Below are 22,255 nucleotides of genomic sequence, written 5' to 3'. Positions count from 1 at the left end.
TGTCTGCCAGTTCTAATTTTAGTTCAGTTCTTTTATCCTCTGGAGGCTGAGTCTGCCCTGATCACACATGGTTCATGGGTCAGGCAGACATTTAACTCCCAGCAAATTTAGATGTCAGAGATATCAGTTCCTTTTGGAAAATAAATGTACACTGTAGGATGAAAACATACTTTTTCTTCATTCAGCATATGTTTGTTGAACCTTTGCAAATGCAGGACACCATATTAAATTGTATGCTGCATTTAAGATGCATCTGACATGTAGACTGCCTTCGAGAAAACTTTATTTTACTAAATTTTATTTATAAAGTGAAGTTAAACATGTACACAAGTAAATGTATTCTCAAATGGAAGGTGAAAATTCATGTCAGTTCTTTCTTTAAACTTTTGTGGAAATGTAGTCTTTGGACTTTTTTTTTTTTTTTTTTTTTGAGGTACGCGGGCCTCTCACTGTTGTGGCCTCTCCCGTTGCGGAGCACAGGCTCCAGACGCACAGGCTCAGCGGCCATGGCTCATGGGCCCAGGCGCTCCGCGGCATGTGGGATCCTCCCGGACCGGGGCATGAACCCGTGTCCCCTGCATCGGCAGGCGGACTGTCAACCACTGCGCCACCAGGGAAGCCCTGGACTTTTTTTTTTTTTTTAATATTTATTTATTTATTTGGCTGTGCTGGGTCTTAGTTGTGGAACGTGGAATCTTCGTTGCAGCATATGGAATCTTTAGTTGTGGCATGTGGTCTCTTACTTGCGGCATATGGGCACTTAGTTGTGGCATGTGGGCTCTTAGTTGCGACATGCGGGATCTAGTTCCCTGACCAGGGATTGAACCCGGGCCCCCTGCATTGGGAGCATGGAGTCTTAACCACTGGACCACCAGGGAAGTCTCTTGGACTTTTAATACAAAGTTATCTCTCTGATATTTATTTTACTTCAGACTTAATAATTTTAAATTTGGTTTTTATTACATCAGGGATACACAGTAGGACATATAATAAGTTCACAGTTCTGTTGGTTGATATTGCCTGTCACTCCACTTTCTCCTAGTTCTCACCCACTCATCTCATTGATTCTGTAGCAGGGTCCCTTGTAGGGAGCAACTTAGCATCAAAGGTGGGATTAAAAAGGTCACTTTGTAAACTGCTTATTTGTTTGAATTTAAGGCATGTGTCAAATACAATAACTAGCATCTTCATAGCACTTTTTCCTTCATAAAAAGCTTTCCTCTACAGCCTAATGTTTTTCTTTTTTGCGGTGTCATGCTATAAATTGTTCAAGTATTGCCCCCATTGTATGGGTGGGAACGATGTACTACTTTAGATTATCTATTTGTGTATCTCTTAGACCATGAACTTCTCAAGGCCAGCTACCGTGTCTTTTCCATCTTTCATTCCTAGCGACTCGTGCACAGTAGCTAGAGCTCAGTATATCACTGTTACACTGAAAGAGGACGGACTGGTCCAAAACCATCCAGCTAGTAAGAGGTGGGGCAAAACTGAAACTAGCTGTTAGGACTTCAGAGCTTGAGGTTTCTGTATAAGACTCTGTACAAGACAGGGCAGTTTGGTGGTCTTTTCTTGTTCATTTCCTGTGTGCCTCAACCTGCCTTTAAGTGATTACATGTTTCCCTTTGATTACTCCTTATACTTCTTGCTATTTTTTAAACTTTAGGAGACCATGGAAAAGGTTACAAGGACTGGGTTGAAGTGTGCTCCCCACCCCCACAGTTGTGTATTTATTGAAAACAGGATTATTTTATGACATAATTGGACTGCATGCTTTCTTCTTTTATATATAAATTTATTTATTAAAAAAATTTTTTTGGCTGCATTGGGTCTTCATTGCTGCGCATGGGCTTTCTCTAGTTGTGGCGAGTGGGGGGCTACTCTTTTTTTAATGTCTTTATTGGAGTAGAATTGCTTTACAATGGTGTGTTAGTTTCTGCTGTATAACAAAGTGAATTAGCTGTACATATACATACATCCCGATATCTCCTCCCTCTTGCATCTCCCTCCCACCCTCCCTATCCCCCCCTTCTCGTTGCAGCGCACAGGCTTCTCATTGCTGTGGCTTCTCTTGTGGTGGAGCACGGGTCTAGGCTCACAGGCTTCAGTAGTTGTGGCACGCAGGCTCAGTAGTTGTGGTGCACGAGCTTCGTTGCTCCGCGGCATGTGGGATCTTCCCGGACCAGGGCTCGAACCTGTGTCCCCTGCATTGGCAGGCGGATTCTTAACCACTGTGCCATCAGGGAAGTCCCCCCACAGTTATTTATAACCCAAGTTTTTAGTGATGTTTTAAAGTGGTTATGATCAAGTGTGGTCTTGTGATAGCAATGGTACAGATCTCTACTAATGATAATAATGGAGCTAACACTTGGAAAGCATATGTGCCAAGCATTAATTTTAAGAGCTTTGAGTCGCTTAAGTCCTCTAATTCTCAGAGACACCTAGAAGGTAGGAAGTTTATTTCTGCTCATTTTTACAGATGTGGTCCCAGGGCTAGTGTGTGGCCCTTCTGGGCTTAGAACCTAGGCCTTCAAGCTCCAGGCTACATGCTCTTTTGAAGACAAAAAGGAGCTTGTATATGTCTGCTGTCAAAATAGAAATATTCCATTCCTGTATGATATTGCTAATTTATATGAACGTTATAATCAGGTTATCCATGAATATATTAATTACTCACTTTGGAGTTATATCAGTTTTTCAGAATGTCGCTCAATTTCTGAGTAAATACATCCAAAATTGAAAATAAAGACAAGAGGAAGGAAGAAAGATGGAAGTAGTTATCAGCCTATATTACACAACCAACATAGTTGCTTACCTCATTGAGATTATCAAAGAGAAAAGGTATTTCAAGTTTTTTGATCGGTGATATTCAGTATATAGGAAGATTGTGTCATAAGCGACTTCTGAATACTTACTGATTTATTATGGAAAGCATGCTGAAATATTACTCCCCTGAACAGTCTTCTAAGAAGAATTATAGGAATAAATCATCAGAGTTTTACATCTGTGTACCTGCATTCATAAGTTTAGAGAATATATAGCTTTATCTTTTTTATTTGTGTTTAAGTGAAGAGAATCAAATCAGTTCTTGGTTGTTAAAGTTAGATATTATCTATATTTAAAAAAAATAAATTCTTGTTCACACTTATACTAAAAGGAAAGGGATGTGTTTCTAAACGTTAGTTACAGATTAACCTATTGACAGTTTAGTTTAGCTTGTGTAATTAATCTGGTGACTAACCTCACCTTTGGTAGGTCGGTAGGCTTAATACTAGAAACATTCATGAGTAAGACGTATATGTCTCTGGTTATTAGAGTTTCACTGCAACTGCTTTTTCCCACTTTCCCTGCTGCTTCCCCTCACTCCTGCCCCAGCTCTGCTCTGTGGCCATCATCTTTGCATATCAGTTCACTTGCATGAAACATTATTACTCTGTTATTGATTCAGAATATACTTAAGTCCTCCAGTTTATATTCGTTCAGTCCTATTCAGTTATTTGGCCCATCTTAGATTTGAAATTGGATTGCATTCAATGTGATTAAAATATAGGCCTTTGAGTGAGATGGTTTGGTAAAGCTTATTTTATATAAATATGGCCATAAGCAATATGTTACTCTTCAAATTATTAAATACTTGTAACTTGAATGTTAACATCCAAGTATTCTTGCCTTCTGTCTTGACAGATTATAAGAGAAAATAGTATCTCTCTCAGTGAAATCGAATTGCCGTGTTCAGAGGATTTGAATTTGGAAACTTTGTCGTAAGTCCTAAAACATGTAATAGAAATCAGCTACTTTAGCATCTGTCAGATAAATGAATTGGAATATACTGTGTAGGAGTAATCCTGTTCTTGATCTGAGTAGTGATTCTGAATCCCCCATGTTTCTAACCATTATTTACCAGATGTTCACAAGTTTGTTTTTCGTTTGGCTCTCTGAAGTATAGAGTTCTTACCCTCAAAAAGCGGTGTCTGAGTTTTAACTTGTACATATTCATTCCTCTTTTATCCTTTCCATTAAAAAAAATTGGCAGTGATTGTTAAAAATTATCTTCTTTTGCTGCATATGAAACAGTGCAGGCAAGAGGCCGACTTTATCAGCAAGAGCCGCATGGTGCTTCCACTGAAGAAAACCGGATGGAAATCTGTCCAGTTGATTGAGTAGAGGCACAGTTGAGCATTCCCGGAAGAATATAAACTATTGATAATTTAGAGAAGAGGAATATTTATTATTTGTATCCCCAAATAATAGTAATAATGAATTTTAAAGCAAGACAAGGACAGTATTTAAATTTCTTGTGATCTGTTTTCAGGCAGGCACATGTCTACATAATTGCAGGAGCTTGTTTGTCTCTGGGTTTTCGATTTGCTGGCTCAGAAAACTTATCAGCATTTAACTGTTTGGTAAGAAGTATCTTCATTTACTGTGTTCTGTTTTCTTTTTTACAGAGTCTTAGTATGCTTCTTTTAACCTTAAATTTTTTCTTTTGTTTTTCCAGCATAAATTTGCAAAAGATTTTATGACTTATTTGTCTGCACCTAATGCTTCTGTAGTAAGTCTTTTTATGATGATTTTCCTTGGGAATAAAATTAAACTTGAAGAAAATTCACTGATAACTTTTATTACTTATGTGTTGCCAAATATATGCACGGTTTTTGAATTTAGAATGGGAAATTTGAAGCTTTGGCTTATCTTTGTATTTTAGTTCTGGGATATTAGGTGAGAATGTGACTATGCTTGAAGATATCTAATTCTTGTGACAAGAAAATAAATAAGAAAAGCCATAACCTTCATGGATTGTCATACCTTGTGCCATGCTCAGTACTGAATCATGGTAACTGCTTTTTGAAAAAATTAGTACTTAGTAAAAATGCAGTTGCTTTTGAGGATTGCTGCTCTGATGATAGTAAGACTGCAAGATTTTATTTCCTGGTTAAAAAAACAACAGCACATTTAATCAACATTATTTATATTAGAAAATTGGAAACATCAAAAAATCTAAAAGTAGCCAAAAAATGGACTGTGGTGTATCTACACTGTTATATAGAGGAGCTATCAAAATCATGTTCTGTAAGAACTTTTTATGAGTGAAGATTGCTCATAATAAAATAGATTAAAAAGCTTAAAAATACTGTGTATAGTAATATCTCAGTTTCATTAAAAGCAAAATAGATACAGGGAAAGATTGGGAGAAAAAGAAAGCCAAAATGTTTACAGCTGTTAGTATTCCAAGTGATTGTTACTTCCTTTTGATACTTTATTTTCTGAATTTTCAACATGGAACTTAAATTTCATAATCAGGGAAAATATTTGTTTTTTCAGATTTTTTAAAAATTGTGAACATTTGTAGTCTAATGCTGGCCACTTTAGTTTTGATAATAAAGAAAAGGGAGCACAGTGGTTATAGTCTGTCATCTTCTGCGTCTCCAGACAGGTCCTTACAACCTGGAGACTTGCCTGAGTGTGGTGCTGCTGTCCCTCGCCATGGTGATGGCTGGCTCAGGGAACCTGAAGGTTTTGCAGCTTTGTCGCTTCTTGCACATGAAAACAGGTGGTGAAATGAACTATGGTTTCCACTTAGCCCATCACATGGCCCTTGGACTTCTGTTTTTGGGAGGAGGAAGGTAAATGAATATATATATTTTTTCCTCAGTGAAAAGATCTCATGAGCAAGATCTCAAAGAGTGACTTATTTTGGTTTTGAAGATGCAAGAAAATTTTCAATTCTGACTAGCTATTAGCTTATCTCAGGGCATTATTACACTTAAAAAGGGCTTTTTCATAGTTTAACCACCAATTTATGCCCCACTTAGTAGCGTGACCATCCTCTCTCTAGCACACTTGGCATCACTGCATTTCTCAGAAGAGTCTGTACTCAGTACTTCATTGCATCACCTCGTGTTCCCACTCATTAATGACTTTACTCTTCTACTAAATTGCTTTCTCATAATGGTCATGAACACTTTCAGTTACCAAATCCTATGAGATTGCCTTAGTTTTCAACTTTCTTGCTCTCTTTCCAGCATCTATCATTCCTGACCACCTCATCCCCTTATAAGACTTCCTTGGCTTTTTTTTTTTTCCCCCTTGGCTTTTAATGATCTGTTTTGAATAAAAATACATATCCAGAAAAGTGTGCAAATCATAGGAGAATGACTCAGTGAACTACCTACAGTATGAAAATCTGTTTGATATTATGTAGATCAAGATGTAACCGAGACAACCCATCTCCAGCCCTGCTCTGTCCCTCCCAATTCACCGTTACTTTACTTCTGCCCAAAGATAGCTGCTACGTAGCTTTCTAACACCTTTGACTGGTTTTGCCTGTTTTTGAAATTCAGATGAAATCATATACTATGTATCCTTTTGTACTTTATTTCTTTTGCTCAAGATTATGTTTGAGATTCATCCATGTTGCATGTAGCATTGGTTTATTCATGTTTCAGTGCTGTTGAATTCCACTGTATGGTTATACCACAGTTATTAATCTATTCTGTTAGTGACGGATATGTTTGTTTTCTAGTTCGGGACTGTTATGAATAATACTGTTACGAGTGTTCTTGTACATGTTTTTGATTTTGTTATGTATAGATCTATGAGTAGAACTGGGTCATAGGGTGTATATGTATGTTCTATTTCAGTAAATAATGCCATCAGCACACCAGAGTGGTTTTACCATTTTATATACTCATCAGCATCATATGAAGTTCCAGTTGCTCCCCATCCTGTCAACACTTGTTATTGTTAGCCTTCCTAATTTTAGCCGGCACATAGTAGTATCTCATTGCGGTTTTAATTTCCATTTTCCTGAATAATGGTATTTGGCACCTTTTTATATCTTTAATGGCCAACTGAAAAGTCTCCTCTTCTGATGTCCAAATCTCTTGCTACCCATTTGCATATTGGTTTATTCATTTAAAAAATTTTATTTGTGGTATAATATACATGACATAAAATTTCCCATCTTAACCATTTTTAGATGTACAATTCAGTAGTATTAGATATATTCACATTGTTGTGCAACCAATCTCCAAAACTTTTTCATTTTTCAAAACTGAAACTCTATACCCTTTAAACAGCTACACTTCATTTCCCCTTCCCCCACCCCCTGGCAACTACTGTTCTACTTTCTGTTTCTTTTTTTAAAAATTAATTAATTTATTTATTTTTGGCTGTGTTGGGTTTTTGTTGCTGCGCGCGGGCTTTTGCGGCGAGCGGGAGCTACTCTTCCGTTGCGGTGCGTGGGCTTCTCGCTGAGGTGGCTTCTCTTGCTGCGGAGCACGGGCTCTAGGCGCGCGGGCTTCAGTAGCTGCGGCATGTGGGCTCACTAGTTGTGGCTCACGGACTCTAGAGCGCAGGCTTAGTAGTTGTGGCACACGGGCTTAGTTGCTCCGCGGCCTGTGGGATCTCCCTGGACCAGGGCTCGAACCCGTGTCCCCTGCCTTGGCAGGTGGATTCTTAACCACTGCGCCATCAGGGAAGTCCCTACTTTCTGTTTCTTTTAATATGACTATTCCATATTAGCTTATCATTATGATCCCAAGACCTTTGTCAGTTTTGTATGTTGTGGTTATCTTCTCCTACTCTGTGGCTTGCCTTTTAACTCTCTTAATGTTGTCTTTTTTTTTTTTTTTTTGCGATATGCGGGCCTCTCACTGTTGTGGCCTCTCCCGTTGCGGAGCACAGGCTCCGGATGCGCAGGCCCAGCGGCCATGGCTCACGGGCCCAGCCGCTCCGCGGCATATGGGATCCTTCCAGATCGGGGCACGAACCCGTATCCCCTGCATCGGCAGGCGGACTCTCAACCACTGCGCCACCAGGGAGGCCCTTAATGTTGTCTTTTGATGAACAGAATTATTGATATTTTTCTTTTATGGTTTGTACTTCTTTGTCCTTCTGATGAAATATATTCTTATCCACCAGAAATGAAGGTATTTGCTTATTTATCTTGTAGAAGTTTTTTAGCTTTTCCATTCACATTTGGATTTAAAGTTGACCTGGAACTGATTTTTCTGTGTTGTTTTCCCCAGTTGACACAGGTATCAAAAAGTTTATCCTTTCTCCACTATTCTGTAGTACCACTTTTGTTATAAATTAAGTGTCCATATACATATGTTTATTTCTGGGCTGTTATGTTCAATTGTCTGTTTTTCTGTACTTGCACAGTACCACACTTGTCTTAAGTATTGTAGTTTTGTAATAAGTTTTGATATCCAGTTAGAGTAACTCCTCCAAACTGAGATTTCTTCTTCAAAAGTGTATTTTTCTGTTCTTGGCTCTTTGCATTTTATATAAATAGTGCAATTTGTTTTTGACTTTTCCACACTAAATAACATGATAGAATATTGATCGGAGTTTCATTGAGTCTATCCATTGGTTTGGAGGAATTGAAATCTGTTATAACATTGAGTCTCTCGATCTGTGGGTATGGTGTATCCTTTCATTTATTTAGTATGTGACCTTGGACACCTGACATACTTCCTATAAGTCAGTAGGTTTATTTTACACTCTTAAGACTGAGTTAAAACGTTGGAACTCACCCTTTGAGAAGTACAGAAAGTAAAGATTATTAGAAAGGTGTGCATTCATTTCCTTTTGACAGGTTTTGTAGAAGTTTCTTCTTTTAATTGTTTAAAATTAAGAGCGGTTAAGGAAATATTATGAAAATTCTTATTTTATGATTTTTGAAAATTTCTCTCCTTTCAAAATAAGCCCCTCCATTTATTTTACCTTTATTTGATCTCACCTTTTGTCATCACACATTGCATGAGCCTACGTGTTCTTCTTTCATACGGAGTAGGTTTTCTCCCATTCTGCTGCTGCTTTTCTAGTGACTTTTTAAATCTTTGAATGCTTATGTGTACTCTGTAGCAACATTTACATTTCTCATAGCGTAGTTACACCCTTATGCTTTACCTTATGGTAAAGCAGAAATGGCCTAGTCTATGCACTTGTCAACATAGATATATTTCCATATTTAAATTTTGAAATCTCTTCTTCATTAAATATATGTGTGTATGATAAATGCTAAATTCTTACTTGATACCCTAATTATTAAAAAAGATAAGGAAAGAGATTTGGAGATGTGTGTATGTGTATATGTATAATAAAAGATATATGTATATAGAATAGGGACAGCAGTGGTTTTATGTGATGTTCTGAACCATATTTATTTCAAAATATTTGTAAGAAAAGCTAAAACTTTAGACAAATCTGCCTGTTTGCCATGCTGAATTTGAGCAACAGTAAAATAATTGGACGAAAATTTCAAAAGATTTTACTTTACTAAGAGTATGTGGCCTTTGTAAAATAAGTTTATCATATCGATAAGGAAAAAAACTATTTGTTTTTCAAGGAATAGTTGTTTATCCATTCACTGTAAATTTTTAATGGTAGCTTTTGCCTGTTTTATTTAGTCTAGCGTTCTAAGGAAATGCTTACGCTTTACAGAAAGGAAAAAATGTTTGAGATACCCAGTAAAGAAACCTTGTATGTTTAGAAAGTTCATATTTCTATAAATAGGTATATATAAAACTGGAGAAGGTAGCATACTTTACACTTGACTTTTTCAATATCTATAATCTCTAGAATTGCACTCATGGTCCTCACTACTGTTCTCTTTTAGGTTAAAACTTTGCTTACTAATTCAAGTTTTAAAATTTAATATTTGTGAAAAGTCACTCCTGCTTTAAATAGTAGATGATGTTGAAGTGGCTTAAGGACTGACTGTAAAGTCAAGTGTTCACAGCGTTGATGCATTTGTATTGATCAAGGGTTAGCTTTATCAGTGTGCCTTGCCACACTACCCGAATTTCCCGATTCTTGAGAATGCCGTGAAGGTTTGCACAGTATGATTAACAGCGTCTGTCCCTCCGGAATCTGTTTTGCAGGTACTCTTTGAGCACATCCAACTCTTCCATTGCCGCTCTCCTCTGTGCCCTTTACCCGCACTTCCCAGCTCACAGCACTGACAACCGGTGAGTCTAGTGATTTTCCTCACGTGATCTTAAGTTCTCTAAGGGGCTAAGTTGATTGTGTTTTGGCTCCATGGATTTGTTCCCAAATTAGCTTTATTCTGTTCTTCAACTTCGTTATCTCCCTGGGTAAGTCTTTTAAAAAGTTTTTCTCACAAAATATTAAGCCAGGAGAGAACTTTGGGCATCTGATGACTGATCAGTCTTCTCCCATTCTCCAGGCAATAGAACTGCTCTAAACCCAGAAGTAGGCCAGACAGGGTTACCTTTAGGGAAAAACTCATCATGCAAAAGAGAGCAGCTAAGAGAAGATGAATATGTTTTGGCAAAATTGTTTAGTTCCGAGAGAGGAATTTGTCGATTTAGCGGCAATGTCAATGTGAATTCTGTTTTTTCTCTCTTTTACATGAATGCTGAGAAGTTTTGTATAATTGACAAAGAAGGGACAGAAAAGCAAAATGCAGCAAAGAATTAGACAATTTAGAAGTGGAAGTGAGCAGTAGAACCTCAAACATGTAGAAGCAGTCTGATAATACAAAAGCTCTGCATATGTTAAAGTTTTCGATATGTTTAAAAAAAAGGGGGGAATTCCTTGGCAGTCTAGTGGTTAGGACTTAGCACTTTCACTGCTGGGGCTTGGGTTCAATCCCTGGTTGGGGAACTAAGATCCTGCAAGTTGCGCAGCAGGGCAAAGAAAAAAAAAAGAAAAGAAAAAAAAATTCTTTCCATTATGGCCGAATAATATCCCATTATATGGATAGACCCCATTTTGTTTATCCGCCAGCCCCTGGCTCGAGCATTATGGGGAGCCAGGAGCCCCAAACGGCCGAATGTGCAGCCCCTCGGGGCCTCTTTGCCCTTGGAAAAAGCCTCTCGGCACGTCCTGGCCATGGTCCTGGAAGATGTCGTGGCTGCCCACAGGGTCCCCCTCGTGCCCCAATAGGAGATCTCCAGCCCACAGCACCGCAGCAAACATCAGGATTCTGTCTGCAGCCAACCACCTGCCTCGCCACGCAGGCAGGCCACGTGGTCCCCACAGGCCGGGCCTTCCGACCCACTGCACTTATGCCGAGAGCCCTTGAGCCGTGTCCGTTGGCCCCTTTCCACCCTGCAGCGGCGATCAAGGGCAACACCTGGCCCAGAGGAGGGCCCTTCACAAAACGTGGACCAGGCCCCCCAGCCCACGCAGGTGGTGATGCTAGAGGACATTGCCAGCTCCAGACCCCCAGTGGAGGGCTCTGCCAGTGAGACTCCCAGCTTCATCATCCCAGCAAGAAGAGCTGGGTTCACCAGCCAAAGCCTCTGCCCAGGGACCTGTAACCCCCATTCCAGCCATCTGCCCTGTCTGCAAACCCTCTGGAGAGCCCACCACCAGCCCCTGGGGCTTGGCCTTCCATTCCATTCGCTCCAAGCAGGAGGGCTTTGCTGACATCTTCCTCATGCCCAGCAAAGCCCCTCGCCCTCATCACCCCCCATGAAGTTGGAGTTGAAGATTGTCATGTCAGAGACCGAGCAGTCTGGGGCCACTGAGGGCACTGCATCTATCGGTCCCCGGCCCCCTGTCTGCCAGTGGCGGGCTCAAGACCAGAATCCCCCAGCACCTCTCCCTAAGCCCTCTCTGGGCCGATGCCACTCCTGCCCTGGTCGGGACCCCCTGGCCCACCCCACCTAAGCTGGCCACGGCCTCGGCGGCGCACTGTGGGTGGTGGAAAGATGGCCTGAGCCCCACCACCCCCTTGGCCCTGACTCTGGAAAGTGGTCTTCCCTCTTGGAGGGGGTGGAGGTCTCCTCCCCTCATCACATCTTGCTCATCTACTGCATCCAGTTTTTCCTTCTTTGAACCTGCAGAACCCAAGTTGAGCTCAAGAGGAAGGAGCCAAGGGCCTCAGAAGACCAGGTGCTTTCAGACCCTAAGACCAAGACCATGGGAAAGGATTGTAGAAAGAAACACCAACACTTCCGTTTCCCTATGAGTTTCAAGCCTAGCCAATCTCTGTGGAGGAAGGGAAGACAATAGCTCCTTATATCCCAGTGACATCCAGGGTGCTCCGTGAGCTCAACTGAAGGCACCCCCAGTGATCTGCCCAGAGATGGATCAAGAGAGGGAGCGCTCATTGCAGCAATAAGCCATCATTTAAAACTACAGCGTAATGTAGAGACAATAATGACAGAAAGGTGACTGTTCTATAAAAGTAGCCTGATCTGAAGTCCATAATTTAGTGGTAGGTGGTGCATGAGAATACTGTTGTTAAATTAATAAAACTCGGACAGGTGGTCTATCATTTGTCACTTTAGGGAAGGGTTTTTTGAGTTGTTGAAGTCAGCTATTGGTTAGGGTACAAGGGAGAGCTGCCCTCACATGTTGTTGGCAGAGTATCAGCTATTTTAAACAAAGCAATTTGGTGATAAGCACAAGAACCTTTATGTAACTGATATGTATCAGGTTTTTTGGCCTTGATTGATTTTGTTTCTAGTAGATTTATAGGAGTGGGTAGCTTTGGGTGGGAAGAGGGAGGGTATTGATATAACTAAAAGAAAAGTAAATTTGAAGTCTTGTTTTATCCTTTTATGGGATCTTAAAATGTAATAGCTTTATATGTGTTTAAATTCTAAAATATAAATTTTAAAGTTAAAAAGAACTTTTTTTGAAAACTCAGAAAAGCACACACACAGCAAGAAAAATGTTACCCATTAATGTCACCCATTAATTTTTGGTGTACTGTGTTCTGGGTGTGTGTGTATATATTTGTGTATAGGGATGTATATGTAGAAGAGCTTTGCTGTCTGAGGAAAACTGTCATCCTTTCTTTCCCCCTTTTCCCTCCCAAACCTTAAGAAAAAAAAAGAAAGAAAGAAGTAGATCCCATAGAAGGTAAAAGGAGATGCCTGTGTTGAGCAGAAGAGGATTTGAAAACTAGCATTATAAGTGATCAATTTATTACTAAATATTTTCATGTTTAGATAATTTTTACTTCCCTATAAAACCTCTTAACTGTGAAGACTCAAAGGATTCTTGGGTCAAGGGTCACGTGTCTAATTTTTTAAAGAGAATTTCTCCATTACTTTTTTTTTAAACATCTTTTCTCCATTACTTTTTTTTTTTTTTTTTTTGCTGTATGCGGGCCTCTCACTGTTGTGGCCTCTCCCGTTGCGGAGCACAGGCTCCGAACACGCAGGCTCAGCGGCCATGGCTCACGGGCCCAGCCGCTCCGCAGCATGTGGGATCCTCCGGGACTGGGGCACGAACCTGTGTCCCCTGCATCGGCAGGCAGACTCTCAACCACTGCGCCACCAGGGAAGCCCCTCCATTACTTTTTAATTGAACCTCATCATCTTCCTTTAGGATTGCTGTCCTGAGAAGGTATCACTTGACTCTGACTTGGTTTAACTCGTAGACCACATGTCAGCTCATGTGCCGTCACCTGTTTTTTTTTTGCCACCTTTCTGTGTTTTCTCTGAGCAGGTATCACCTCCAGGCTCTCCGGCACCTGTATGTGCTGGCTGCAGAACCAAGACTTCTCGTGCCCGTGGATGTGGACACAAACACGCCCTGCTATGCCCTCTTAGAAGTGACCTATAAGGTAACTCTCTCCCCCTGTTGTTGATTTGTAATTTTATTGCCACTCATCCATCTTTGCAAATCAAAATATTTTGAAAGCGTTGTCCTTTAAAAGATGACAATAGTGAGTTGAACTCTCGTAAAAATTGAAGCTTCCAAAGTTCTTGTACGTTCTGCCAGTCTGTTCAGGCTCATTTGTAGTCTATGGGTGTAATATTTTAGAGACCATCAGCTGCTCTTTTATCTTTAGAGCTTGTAGTTTGAAAATGTCCATGTTAACTTTACGCAGCTGATAGCAGTGTTGTAAAAAACGAATTCTATTAGAATGATTCTTAGATTTGTTAGCAGAGTGCTTTAAAGCCCAAGGTTTTGTATGTGATGAGGAATCTTTGATTTAGATGTACAGATAGATTACAAGTCATGTATCCTTCCTTCAGAAAATTGTTAGGTACCTTCCATATATCAAAACTGTGCTAGGCTCTGGGGTACAAAGTTGAGATGACATAGTCATTTTCCTTAAGGAACTTCTGTCACTGGGGAGTCAGGCACAGATGCACTAAGAATAGCTTGTGATAATTGGAGGTTTGTGTGGGATGCAGGGGGAGCGGAGACGTGCTCCCATTCAGCATCTCTCGGGGTTGGAAGGCCGTCACAGTAGACACGGTGTCTGGGCTGAGATTTGCCAGCTAAGCCGGGCACGTTCCCAGCAGAGGAGACGACATGCAGAAACCCAGAGGCCTCGCAAGTGCAGAGCTTCAGTGCTGCTGGCAGGTGAAGTGCAGGGCTCGAAGGGCTGGAAGGTGGCGCTAGCTCTGCAAAGGATTGTCGACAGTAGCCCTTCCAGACTTGAGTATCAGAGAGGATTTTGTGCCCTTTGACAATCTGTCTACAAACTGCAGGGAAGGGGAAGTGTAGAGTGATGTTCTTTTTATACTTTTCCCTGACTATATAGTGAGCTGTGACTCTTCTTTTACATTTGTAAAGGGTACTCAGTGGTATGAACAAACCAAAGAAGAATTGATGGCTCCTACACTTCTTCCAGAACTCCACCTTTTAAAGCAGGTAAGTAGGATGTGAATAGGGAGATTTATCCAAGGGGTAAATTCAACCAGAACAGCATAGCGTTTAAAGATAGCTAAATAAAAGCCTATGCTTTCTCAGTGTTTTATAAGAAATAGGAAAGCAGTGCAGGAGGAATAGTCCTGAGGAATAGAGAAGGTCTTTACTGGGGGCTCTTTACTGATGGCCGAGATGGCCTGAGAACATGGTTCACTTACATGTTCGTCTGGAAATGGGGCTTGTTAACCTCTCAGTATCTCTTTCTAGCCCATTTTATTTTTATTTCCTCTGAGAAGCATGGGTTTCATTTTATCAAACTATCACTTTCCCAGCATTGGATTGACTGTTTACATTTATCTTGGCAGATTAAAGTTAAAGGCCCACGATACTGGGAACTGCTCATAGATTTAAGCAAGGGAACCCAACACTTGAAGTAAGTATATAGAATTTCTCAGATGTGTCTGTGAAGGGAATAGAAATATATGGGAAGGTATAAATTATAGATTATTATGTAGAACGCTCCTTGTCACCCTTTAATGTCATCCAGGACAGTATGTAGTGTTGAATAAAGTGGTCTGTATCTTTGAAACAGTTTGTATTAGAAAGTAAAATTTTAAATTTAGAAGTCAAATCCTATTTATATTAATTCATTGAGAAACTTGAAGTGACTTAAATTGGGACAGTAATGGAATTGTCTTTTGGAGCAATAATGAAAGATTTAGCTTAAGAAAATGAGGCTGATTTATATATGTCTACAAAGGGAACTTTGTAACAGTTGGTGTTTGTCAGACCACATCTTCTGTTGTATCTCTTTACCATTCTCTTGTTATATTGCTCTCATAAAATTGAGGTTATGGTAGATTGCTTTTGGGTAGAAATAGTCATATGCAAGTAATTACCTTGAAGAACAGAGAGTGTTAATAATTTTACACTTCAGTTAGTGTGTAAATTAAGTCTTTAAATTCCCAGAAAGTTTAACAAGCTTGTAACAACTTTTAAAGTACAGTCCTCATTTCTGTTTCTCCCACACTATATAGTAGCTGTTTTCTGTATTGTTCTGTCTTAGATTTGCAGCATCCTTTTCTTTTTGCTATAAACCAATCAATAGATATTTAAGGGAATATGAAGATGTGTTAGATAAAATACCTCCTTTGAAGTCCACACTTGAGCCGATAGTCAGAATGACTTCTTATTTACCAGGTCCCGTGAATCTAGATGGCAGAGAAAAAGCAGAACCTGATTATGACTTTCTTGTAGGGACTGATTGAGTTTAGACACAGTTAAATCATCATATATCTTAGTGGAAAGTGGTGAAGACTTCACCTCATGTGAAGTCTTGTTTAAGACTTCACCTATTTCCCAATACTATTATTGGGAAACACTACATTCCCAGCCAAAAACTGCCAGTAATACCTCATATTAAATTCATTCTTGTTTTCTTTCAGGTCAATTCTTTCCAAGGACGGGGTTTTATATGTTAAGCTCAGAGCGGGTCAGCTCTCGTACAAGGAAGATCCAATGGGGTGGCAAAGTCTGTTGGCCCAGACTGTTGCTAACAGGAACTCTGAAGCTCGGGCTTTCAAGGTAGTAATTGGTAAAAACTGAAGGATATTCTCATCTCAAGAAAAAAATATTTATAACTTTGTGTGATGATGGATGTTACCTAGATTTATTGTGGTGATCATTTCTCAATATATACATATATTGAATCATTATGTTGTACACCTGAAACTAATAAACTGTTATATGTCAATTATATCTCAATTTTAAAAAAACCCCAAAATTGAATGATGAACGGGAATAGGCTCAAATCCCACTAGTCCACCCAAAGTACTACTATGATAACATTTATGGTACCGTTTAGGTAGATCTGCTCTCTCTCATCATTGCATATTATAAAGGATGAATGACCTTGGGCCTCTTGGCTGTTTTCTGTGACAACCATTATAAAATATGGGCCATCTGCCAGGACTCTAAGGATGATTTACATTTAGTGGCAGGGACAGTCAGAATATGTCTTAACACTAAAAAAAATTTAGCTTAATAATTAATCCTCAAATCCATTAAGATTTACTTAAGACATGGCCCAAATAAAAGATTTTTGCAAGGTAGCACTTATTAGTTCTTATGACTGAGCCTTTATAATAGTTTCCAGGGAATAAATAGATATAGTTGACATCAGTGAATTTTGTTTGTCAGTATTCAATAGGTTCTCTATGAAATACTTTTTTTTTTTTTTTTTTTTTTTTTTGCGGTACGCGGGCCTCTCACTGCTGTGGCCTCTCCCATTGCGGAACACAGGCTCCGGACGTGCAGGCTCAGCGGCCATGGCTCACGGGCCCAGCCGCTCCGCGGCATGTGGGATCCTCCCGGACTGGGGCACGAACCCGTGTCCCCTGCATCGGCAGGCGGACTCTCAACCACTGTGCCACCAGGGAAGCCCTGAAATACTTTTTTTTTTAAAGATTATTTTGGTGTGGACCATTTTTTTTTTTTTAAGTCTTTATTGAATTTGTTACAATATTGTTTCTGTTTTATGTTTTGGTTTCTTGGCCAGGAGGTGAGTGGGATCTTAGCTCCCTGACCAGGGGTTGAACCCACACCCCCTGCATTGGAAGGCGAAGTCTTAGCCACTGGACTGCCAGAGAAGTCCCTATGAAATACTTTTGAAGGATTTTGGGGCAAAGTTTAACTTGAATTAGCACTGTTGCTTTGATTTATAAACTGGGGCCCATCTCAAAGATTGTAATCCAATTTATAAAGAAAATAGATAAGTTTAGACTTGAGTTTGAATGGGGCAAATTTATAAAAGTTAAAAGACATCTCCATCTCCTGCCTGCTGGGAGTTCAGAAGTAAGCTGTAACTCTTGGTGGAAAGTGGTAATACCTTCATATTCTATTTTCAGTCTTGAAACTTGAGTGATAGTCCTCCTCACCCTTCCTTCCAATTTTTTTATTGTGGTAAAGTACACATAACATAAAATCTACTGGCTTAACCCTTGTAAGTGTATAGTTCCTTGGTACTAAGTACATTCATAATGTGCTGCCACTACCACCATCCATCTCCATGACTCTTTTCATCTTGCAAAACTGCAGCTCTGTCCCCGTGAACACTAACTCCCCATTCCCCCTCTGCCCAGCCCCTGGCAACCACCATTCTGCTTTCTCTCTCTATGACCTTGATGACTCTAATGACCTTATGACAGCATTTGTCTTTTTGTGAGTGGCTTATTAGAGTGATACTCTTTTTTCCTTACCTTTTCTGTAACAATTCTAGTTTCTAGTTTGCCTTTCAGTTCGGTAAGGAAGGAGGGGGAAAGCCTTTTATGGGTGAGTTGTGTAAGAAGCACCTGTTTTGATAACTCAGTAGCTCACGGTAGCTTGTGCAAAAAGTTTCTTAAAACTTCTCAGCAGAACAGGTTGACGAAGCTCTAGCAAGTTTTACCTTGGGTTTTGTGGGAACACTGTGTGAAAAATATAAGGTAGGTTATAGGTGCATGCATTACAGTTTGAGTAGTAATGAAAAAAATCTTTATTATCTCACTTACGCTTGTTTGTTTGTTTATTTTTTAGCCTGAAACGATTTCAGCATTCACTTCTGATCCAGCACTTCTGTCATTTGCTGAATATTTCTGCAAGCCAACTGTGAACATGGGTCAGGTATATATTATGTGGTTTGCTAGACTTTGTTGTTTCTATCTGTGGACCACCAAAAAAACCTAAAATATCCATATCTAGCTTTGATATTGATAACATGCCTCAGGCACATTGGATGATTTTTGTTTGGCAAGTATAGGTTTTTCATAGTCAAAAACTATTAAATTCAGTAACTTCCTACCTTGATAGAAGAAAACAACTTAAAATTCCTAAGACATTAGTTTTGATAGGTGATACTTTATGTCCATTCTTGTACTAATTCATGTTTTCAATGTTTACTACCCTTCTCTTGTTTTTACATAATTTTATTAATTTTGTTTTCTATTTTGTAACCCTTCTTTTTGTTGGTCATAAAACCGTTCTCTTAAGGATTCAAAGGATACTTGCTGGTAGATCTTTGATTTAATCCATCATTTCAGATGGCAAGGACTGGATGTAGGAATTAGATGATCCAGGATTGATGGCCTATTGCCTGCAAGTGTATATAGCCTTGGGAAAAAGTTTCAACCTCTTTGAGATGTAGTTTCCTTATTTCTAAAAGTGGGATTATAATAAAACCTACCTTACATTGTTGCTTTGAAAGTTAAGTGATATAACCTCCCTGCCACTTACTTACTGAATTTTCACTGTATATTGGACACTCTGCTCAGTACTCTTTGTAATTTTTTCCTTGAATTCTGACCCAGAGGGTAGGTACTTTATTGTTGTGGGTTTACAGATGGGGATACTGCCACTGAGAGATGTCACGTGCCCAAGATCACACAGCCAGTGAGGGCTGGGGCCTGCACTCAAGACCACAGGTCTCTGGTGAAAGCCCATGCCTGCCCTTAACCCCAGCTGGGCTTGCTGTGCAGGCTTCCCCTAACCTGTTCTGCTCAGTGTTTCTACTGCATCTTGGTGTGGTGGATCCTGGGTGCCCTTTCTGGATCCTCTTCTTGCCAGCCCAACCCAAGACATAGCTCTGTGATGTCCTGTCTGCTCGTTTTACCCAGCTTGGTTCACTCCTCTCATCCACAGCACTTATAGCCTTAACTGTCCCATGGGACTTAATTTTGGTTATATTTTATTGATGTTTAATATTGCATGCACTTTGATTCTATAAAGACCTAGCTGTTTTGCCCTTTTATATCATTCACTGCAGAACTTAAGAATGGGCCATAGTAATTGCTATACAGTTGTTTTTTGAATTGATTTTGGAATATACATTGATGTGCTACAAAAAGATTCTGACTTTCCACAGAAACAGGAAATTCTGGATCTCTTTTCTTCAGTACTATATGAATGTGTGACCCAGGAGACCCCGGAGATGTTACCTGCATACATAGCAATGGATCAGGTATGGTTCAAAAAACCTATTCCAATTCTGATGAGATTTATCCTGTACTTCACATAACATACGAACAGTGAGGTAAGATTCTCTCTATGTCCATCTCTTTAGTTTCTCATTTGCTTTTAGAATTTTAAAAAAGGAATCCCTATCAAAGTTGAAAGCTCTGTATAGCTTAGAGTTCATGATGACAAGTGGGGTTACTCCGGGGGTTCGCCTCTTCTGGCCTCTTCCTCTGACGAGTAGAGGAAGAGCACTTTCCCTTCCTTTCTCCCCTAGCATTCTCATGTCTCTTGCCTTCCTCCTGATAAAGCCTCTTCGTGGAAAAGATTATGCAAGTGAGCAGTAAGTGAACAAACGGTGCCCTGACGATAGCAGTGGTGTGCAATCACACCTGCGTAATTAAGCTCGCAGAGGTTCCAGCAGCAGCATGTGGGATTTAGGGAGCTGGAGTTCATTTTTAAATTTCTTTCGTGTTGTTGTTTTAAAAGAGCCTAAAAGGGGTAATGCAGAAGATAATGCTCAACAGCTTTCCTAAAGGATCGGACTAATTTATTCACTTTAGGTTATTAGTCATAAATATGGCGTTTTTTAATAGTGTCATATCTTTCAGACTCAAATTTGCAGTTAAACTAAGCCAGTAGTTTTCTAACTTGGCTAAAATTTATCTGGGAAATCTTAACAGTTCAGATCCTCAAGTCCCATTCCATAGCTATTGAATCAGAATTTCTGAGATGAAGTCCAGGATCTGTAGTTCTAAACAACCCTTCGAGTGACTGTGATATAATGAGTTCACAGATGAGAATTTGGGACTCAGTGTCTAACGCCAAAGGAAGTAATCTCTAATGGAAAAATAATCTCTACTGAAAAACTGAGTGGGAAAACACAGGAGATAATTCCCCAAAACCTGTGTTAAGTAGCAATCTTAATTAAAAGGCCAGTTCCAGTGAACCGAGTAGGCCTAGAATGCCATTATTGTCACGTATCCACCTTTTTGGTTGATAAGTATGAATATATGAGGTCCACACCGGTACTGCTTCTCACAGTGTCTCTCTATACAACAGCCAAGTAATGAGTTGTATGGTTTAGTTGCTGGCTGAGAGTGTGTTCTCTTTTTACGCTCTGAACCTTCACCCCTTGCAGTTGTGGGTGTGTATCTAGAGAAGAACATCCCTTCTGGTCACAGCCGTGGTGACTTTGCAGATGGGTCCCAAGAACAGCATTATCATTAATACTTCTTTTTTGCCTTCTGACCCCTGGAATCCCTGGCCTGATCCTGGCCATGTCATTGTACCCAGCCTGGGTTTCCCAGAGGTGACTGGCTGTAGACCTATTGGTCTTCATTTTTCAGAGCCATTGAGCCAAGAATGAGCTCATTTGCCTTTGCTGTTTTTTCACCTGAAAGCTGTTCATGTTCATTTTGAGGAGAGTGGGCCATGTATGTAAGCCCAGTAGGGGGCTCCTCTGTGGGGCAGATTGCAGCAAAACCCAGAATGGGTTCCCCTCTGCCCTTTATTGATCTTATGAGGCACATTTAAAACATACTCTAGTATACAACTCTGAGGAAGTGACAGTTAGCATCTTTACTCTTTCATTAAGTGGGTTGCTGTTCCTCTTTTCTCTGCAAGGCTGTAAGAAGACTGGGAAGAAGAGAAATGTCCGAGACATCTGAACTTTGGCAGATAAAGTTGATGTTAGAGTTTTTCAGCTCCAGAAGCCATCAGGAGCGGCTGCAGAACCACCCTAAGCGAGGGCTCTTTATGAACTCGGAATTCCTCCCTGTTGTCAAATGCACTATTGATAATACTCTGGACCAGTGGCTACAAGGTAATAACAGCATTGTGCCCTTTGTGTTTTTAAGCTACACTGGGACTCAGGTGTTTCTGTTTTGACCTTTTTTTTCATTGGAAAGCAAGGTAAGTCTGAGTACAGCCCCGAATGGCTATAGATGTAATGTTTCCAGTTAGGTGAATTACATTGATTATCTACTTTAACTTCTTTAACAAATATATTTAACTCTGCTTTATAAGCCACGGGGAGAATATATATATATATATATATATATATATATATAGCATTTTAAATACCACTTGACACTTAGGAACTTGTTCTATTTTTTCTAACATCAGATCATGTTTCTTTCCAGTGCCTCTCTCTTCTGTTTCTTAGGGGTGTGGCCTGTCACCTACCTGAGGGCCCTTTTTTCTGCCTTTACCCTGTGTACACTGAAAACTTGATGTGGACTTAGAGTGAATGCTTCTTTTACCAGTTCTGAGTCAGTCAGTGAGGACATGGGGCATATGTAACTGGCTTTCTGTCAGCGGAAGCACTGCCTTATGATTTCAGGGAGATTGTGAAATTACTCCTGACAGTGTAGAAGTAATCATGGGAGGCAAGTGATGGGGCCTTTTGTTATATGGAAAGCTGTTTGATGTGTGATATATGCCTGAAATTGATTTTTAATAGTTAACCCCTTGATCTTTTTATTTTTTTCAGTTCTAATGCTTCCAGTATGTATCTGACAGCAACTTGCTTTGAGTAAATACTAACTCTAGTGATATCAGTAGGAACAGTTCCTAATTCTTTAAAGTTGTTAGTAACCGGTAGAACCCAGGAATTCGAATATAATTATGTTTAAAGCTATCTGCCTGTTCCACTACACCTGGCTGAGGCTCCGCT

The 22,255-nt window shown here is 39.9% G+C and overlaps 1 protein-coding gene and 1 pseudogene across 2 annotated transcripts in view; both read left to right on the top strand.

The window, feature by feature from the left end:
* ANAPC1 (anaphase promoting complex subunit 1) overlaps nt 1-22,255 on the top strand; it is a 100,380-nt gene that overhangs the window by 64,249 nt on the left and 13,876 nt on the right. For both annotated transcript variants that reach the window (XM_060117038.1, XM_060117037.1), the window contains exons 35-46: nt 3,685-3,761; nt 4,313-4,403; nt 4,499-4,552; nt 5,431-5,624; nt 9,891-9,977; nt 13,438-13,555; nt 14,518-14,595; nt 14,958-15,025; nt 16,038-16,176; nt 18,166-18,252; nt 19,490-19,585; nt 21,205-21,403. In XM_060117038.1, coding sequence (XP_059973021.1) covers nt 3,685-3,761; nt 4,313-4,403; nt 4,499-4,552; nt 5,431-5,624; nt 9,891-9,977; nt 13,438-13,555; nt 14,518-14,595; nt 14,958-15,025; nt 16,038-16,176; nt 18,166-18,252; nt 19,490-19,585; nt 21,205-21,403 — 1,288 coding nt within the window. The remainder of the gene's footprint in view (nt 1-3,684; nt 3,762-4,312; nt 4,404-4,498; nt 4,553-5,430; nt 5,625-9,890; nt 9,978-13,437; nt 13,556-14,517; nt 14,596-14,957; nt 15,026-16,037; nt 16,177-18,165; nt 18,253-19,489; nt 19,586-21,204; nt 21,404-22,255) is intronic.
* On the top strand, nt 10,433-11,991 carry LOC132502107 (proline-rich protein 14-like; annotated as a pseudogene).

Source organism: Mesoplodon densirostris, chromosome 14, assembly GCF_025265405.1.
Source record: "Mesoplodon densirostris isolate mMesDen1 chromosome 14, mMesDen1 primary haplotype, whole genome shotgun sequence".
Taxonomy (NCBI): domain Eukaryota; kingdom Metazoa; phylum Chordata; class Mammalia; order Artiodactyla; family Ziphiidae; genus Mesoplodon; species Mesoplodon densirostris.
Note: the sequence above shows the minus strand (reverse complement) of the source record. Positions and strands in the feature narration are given on the sequence as shown.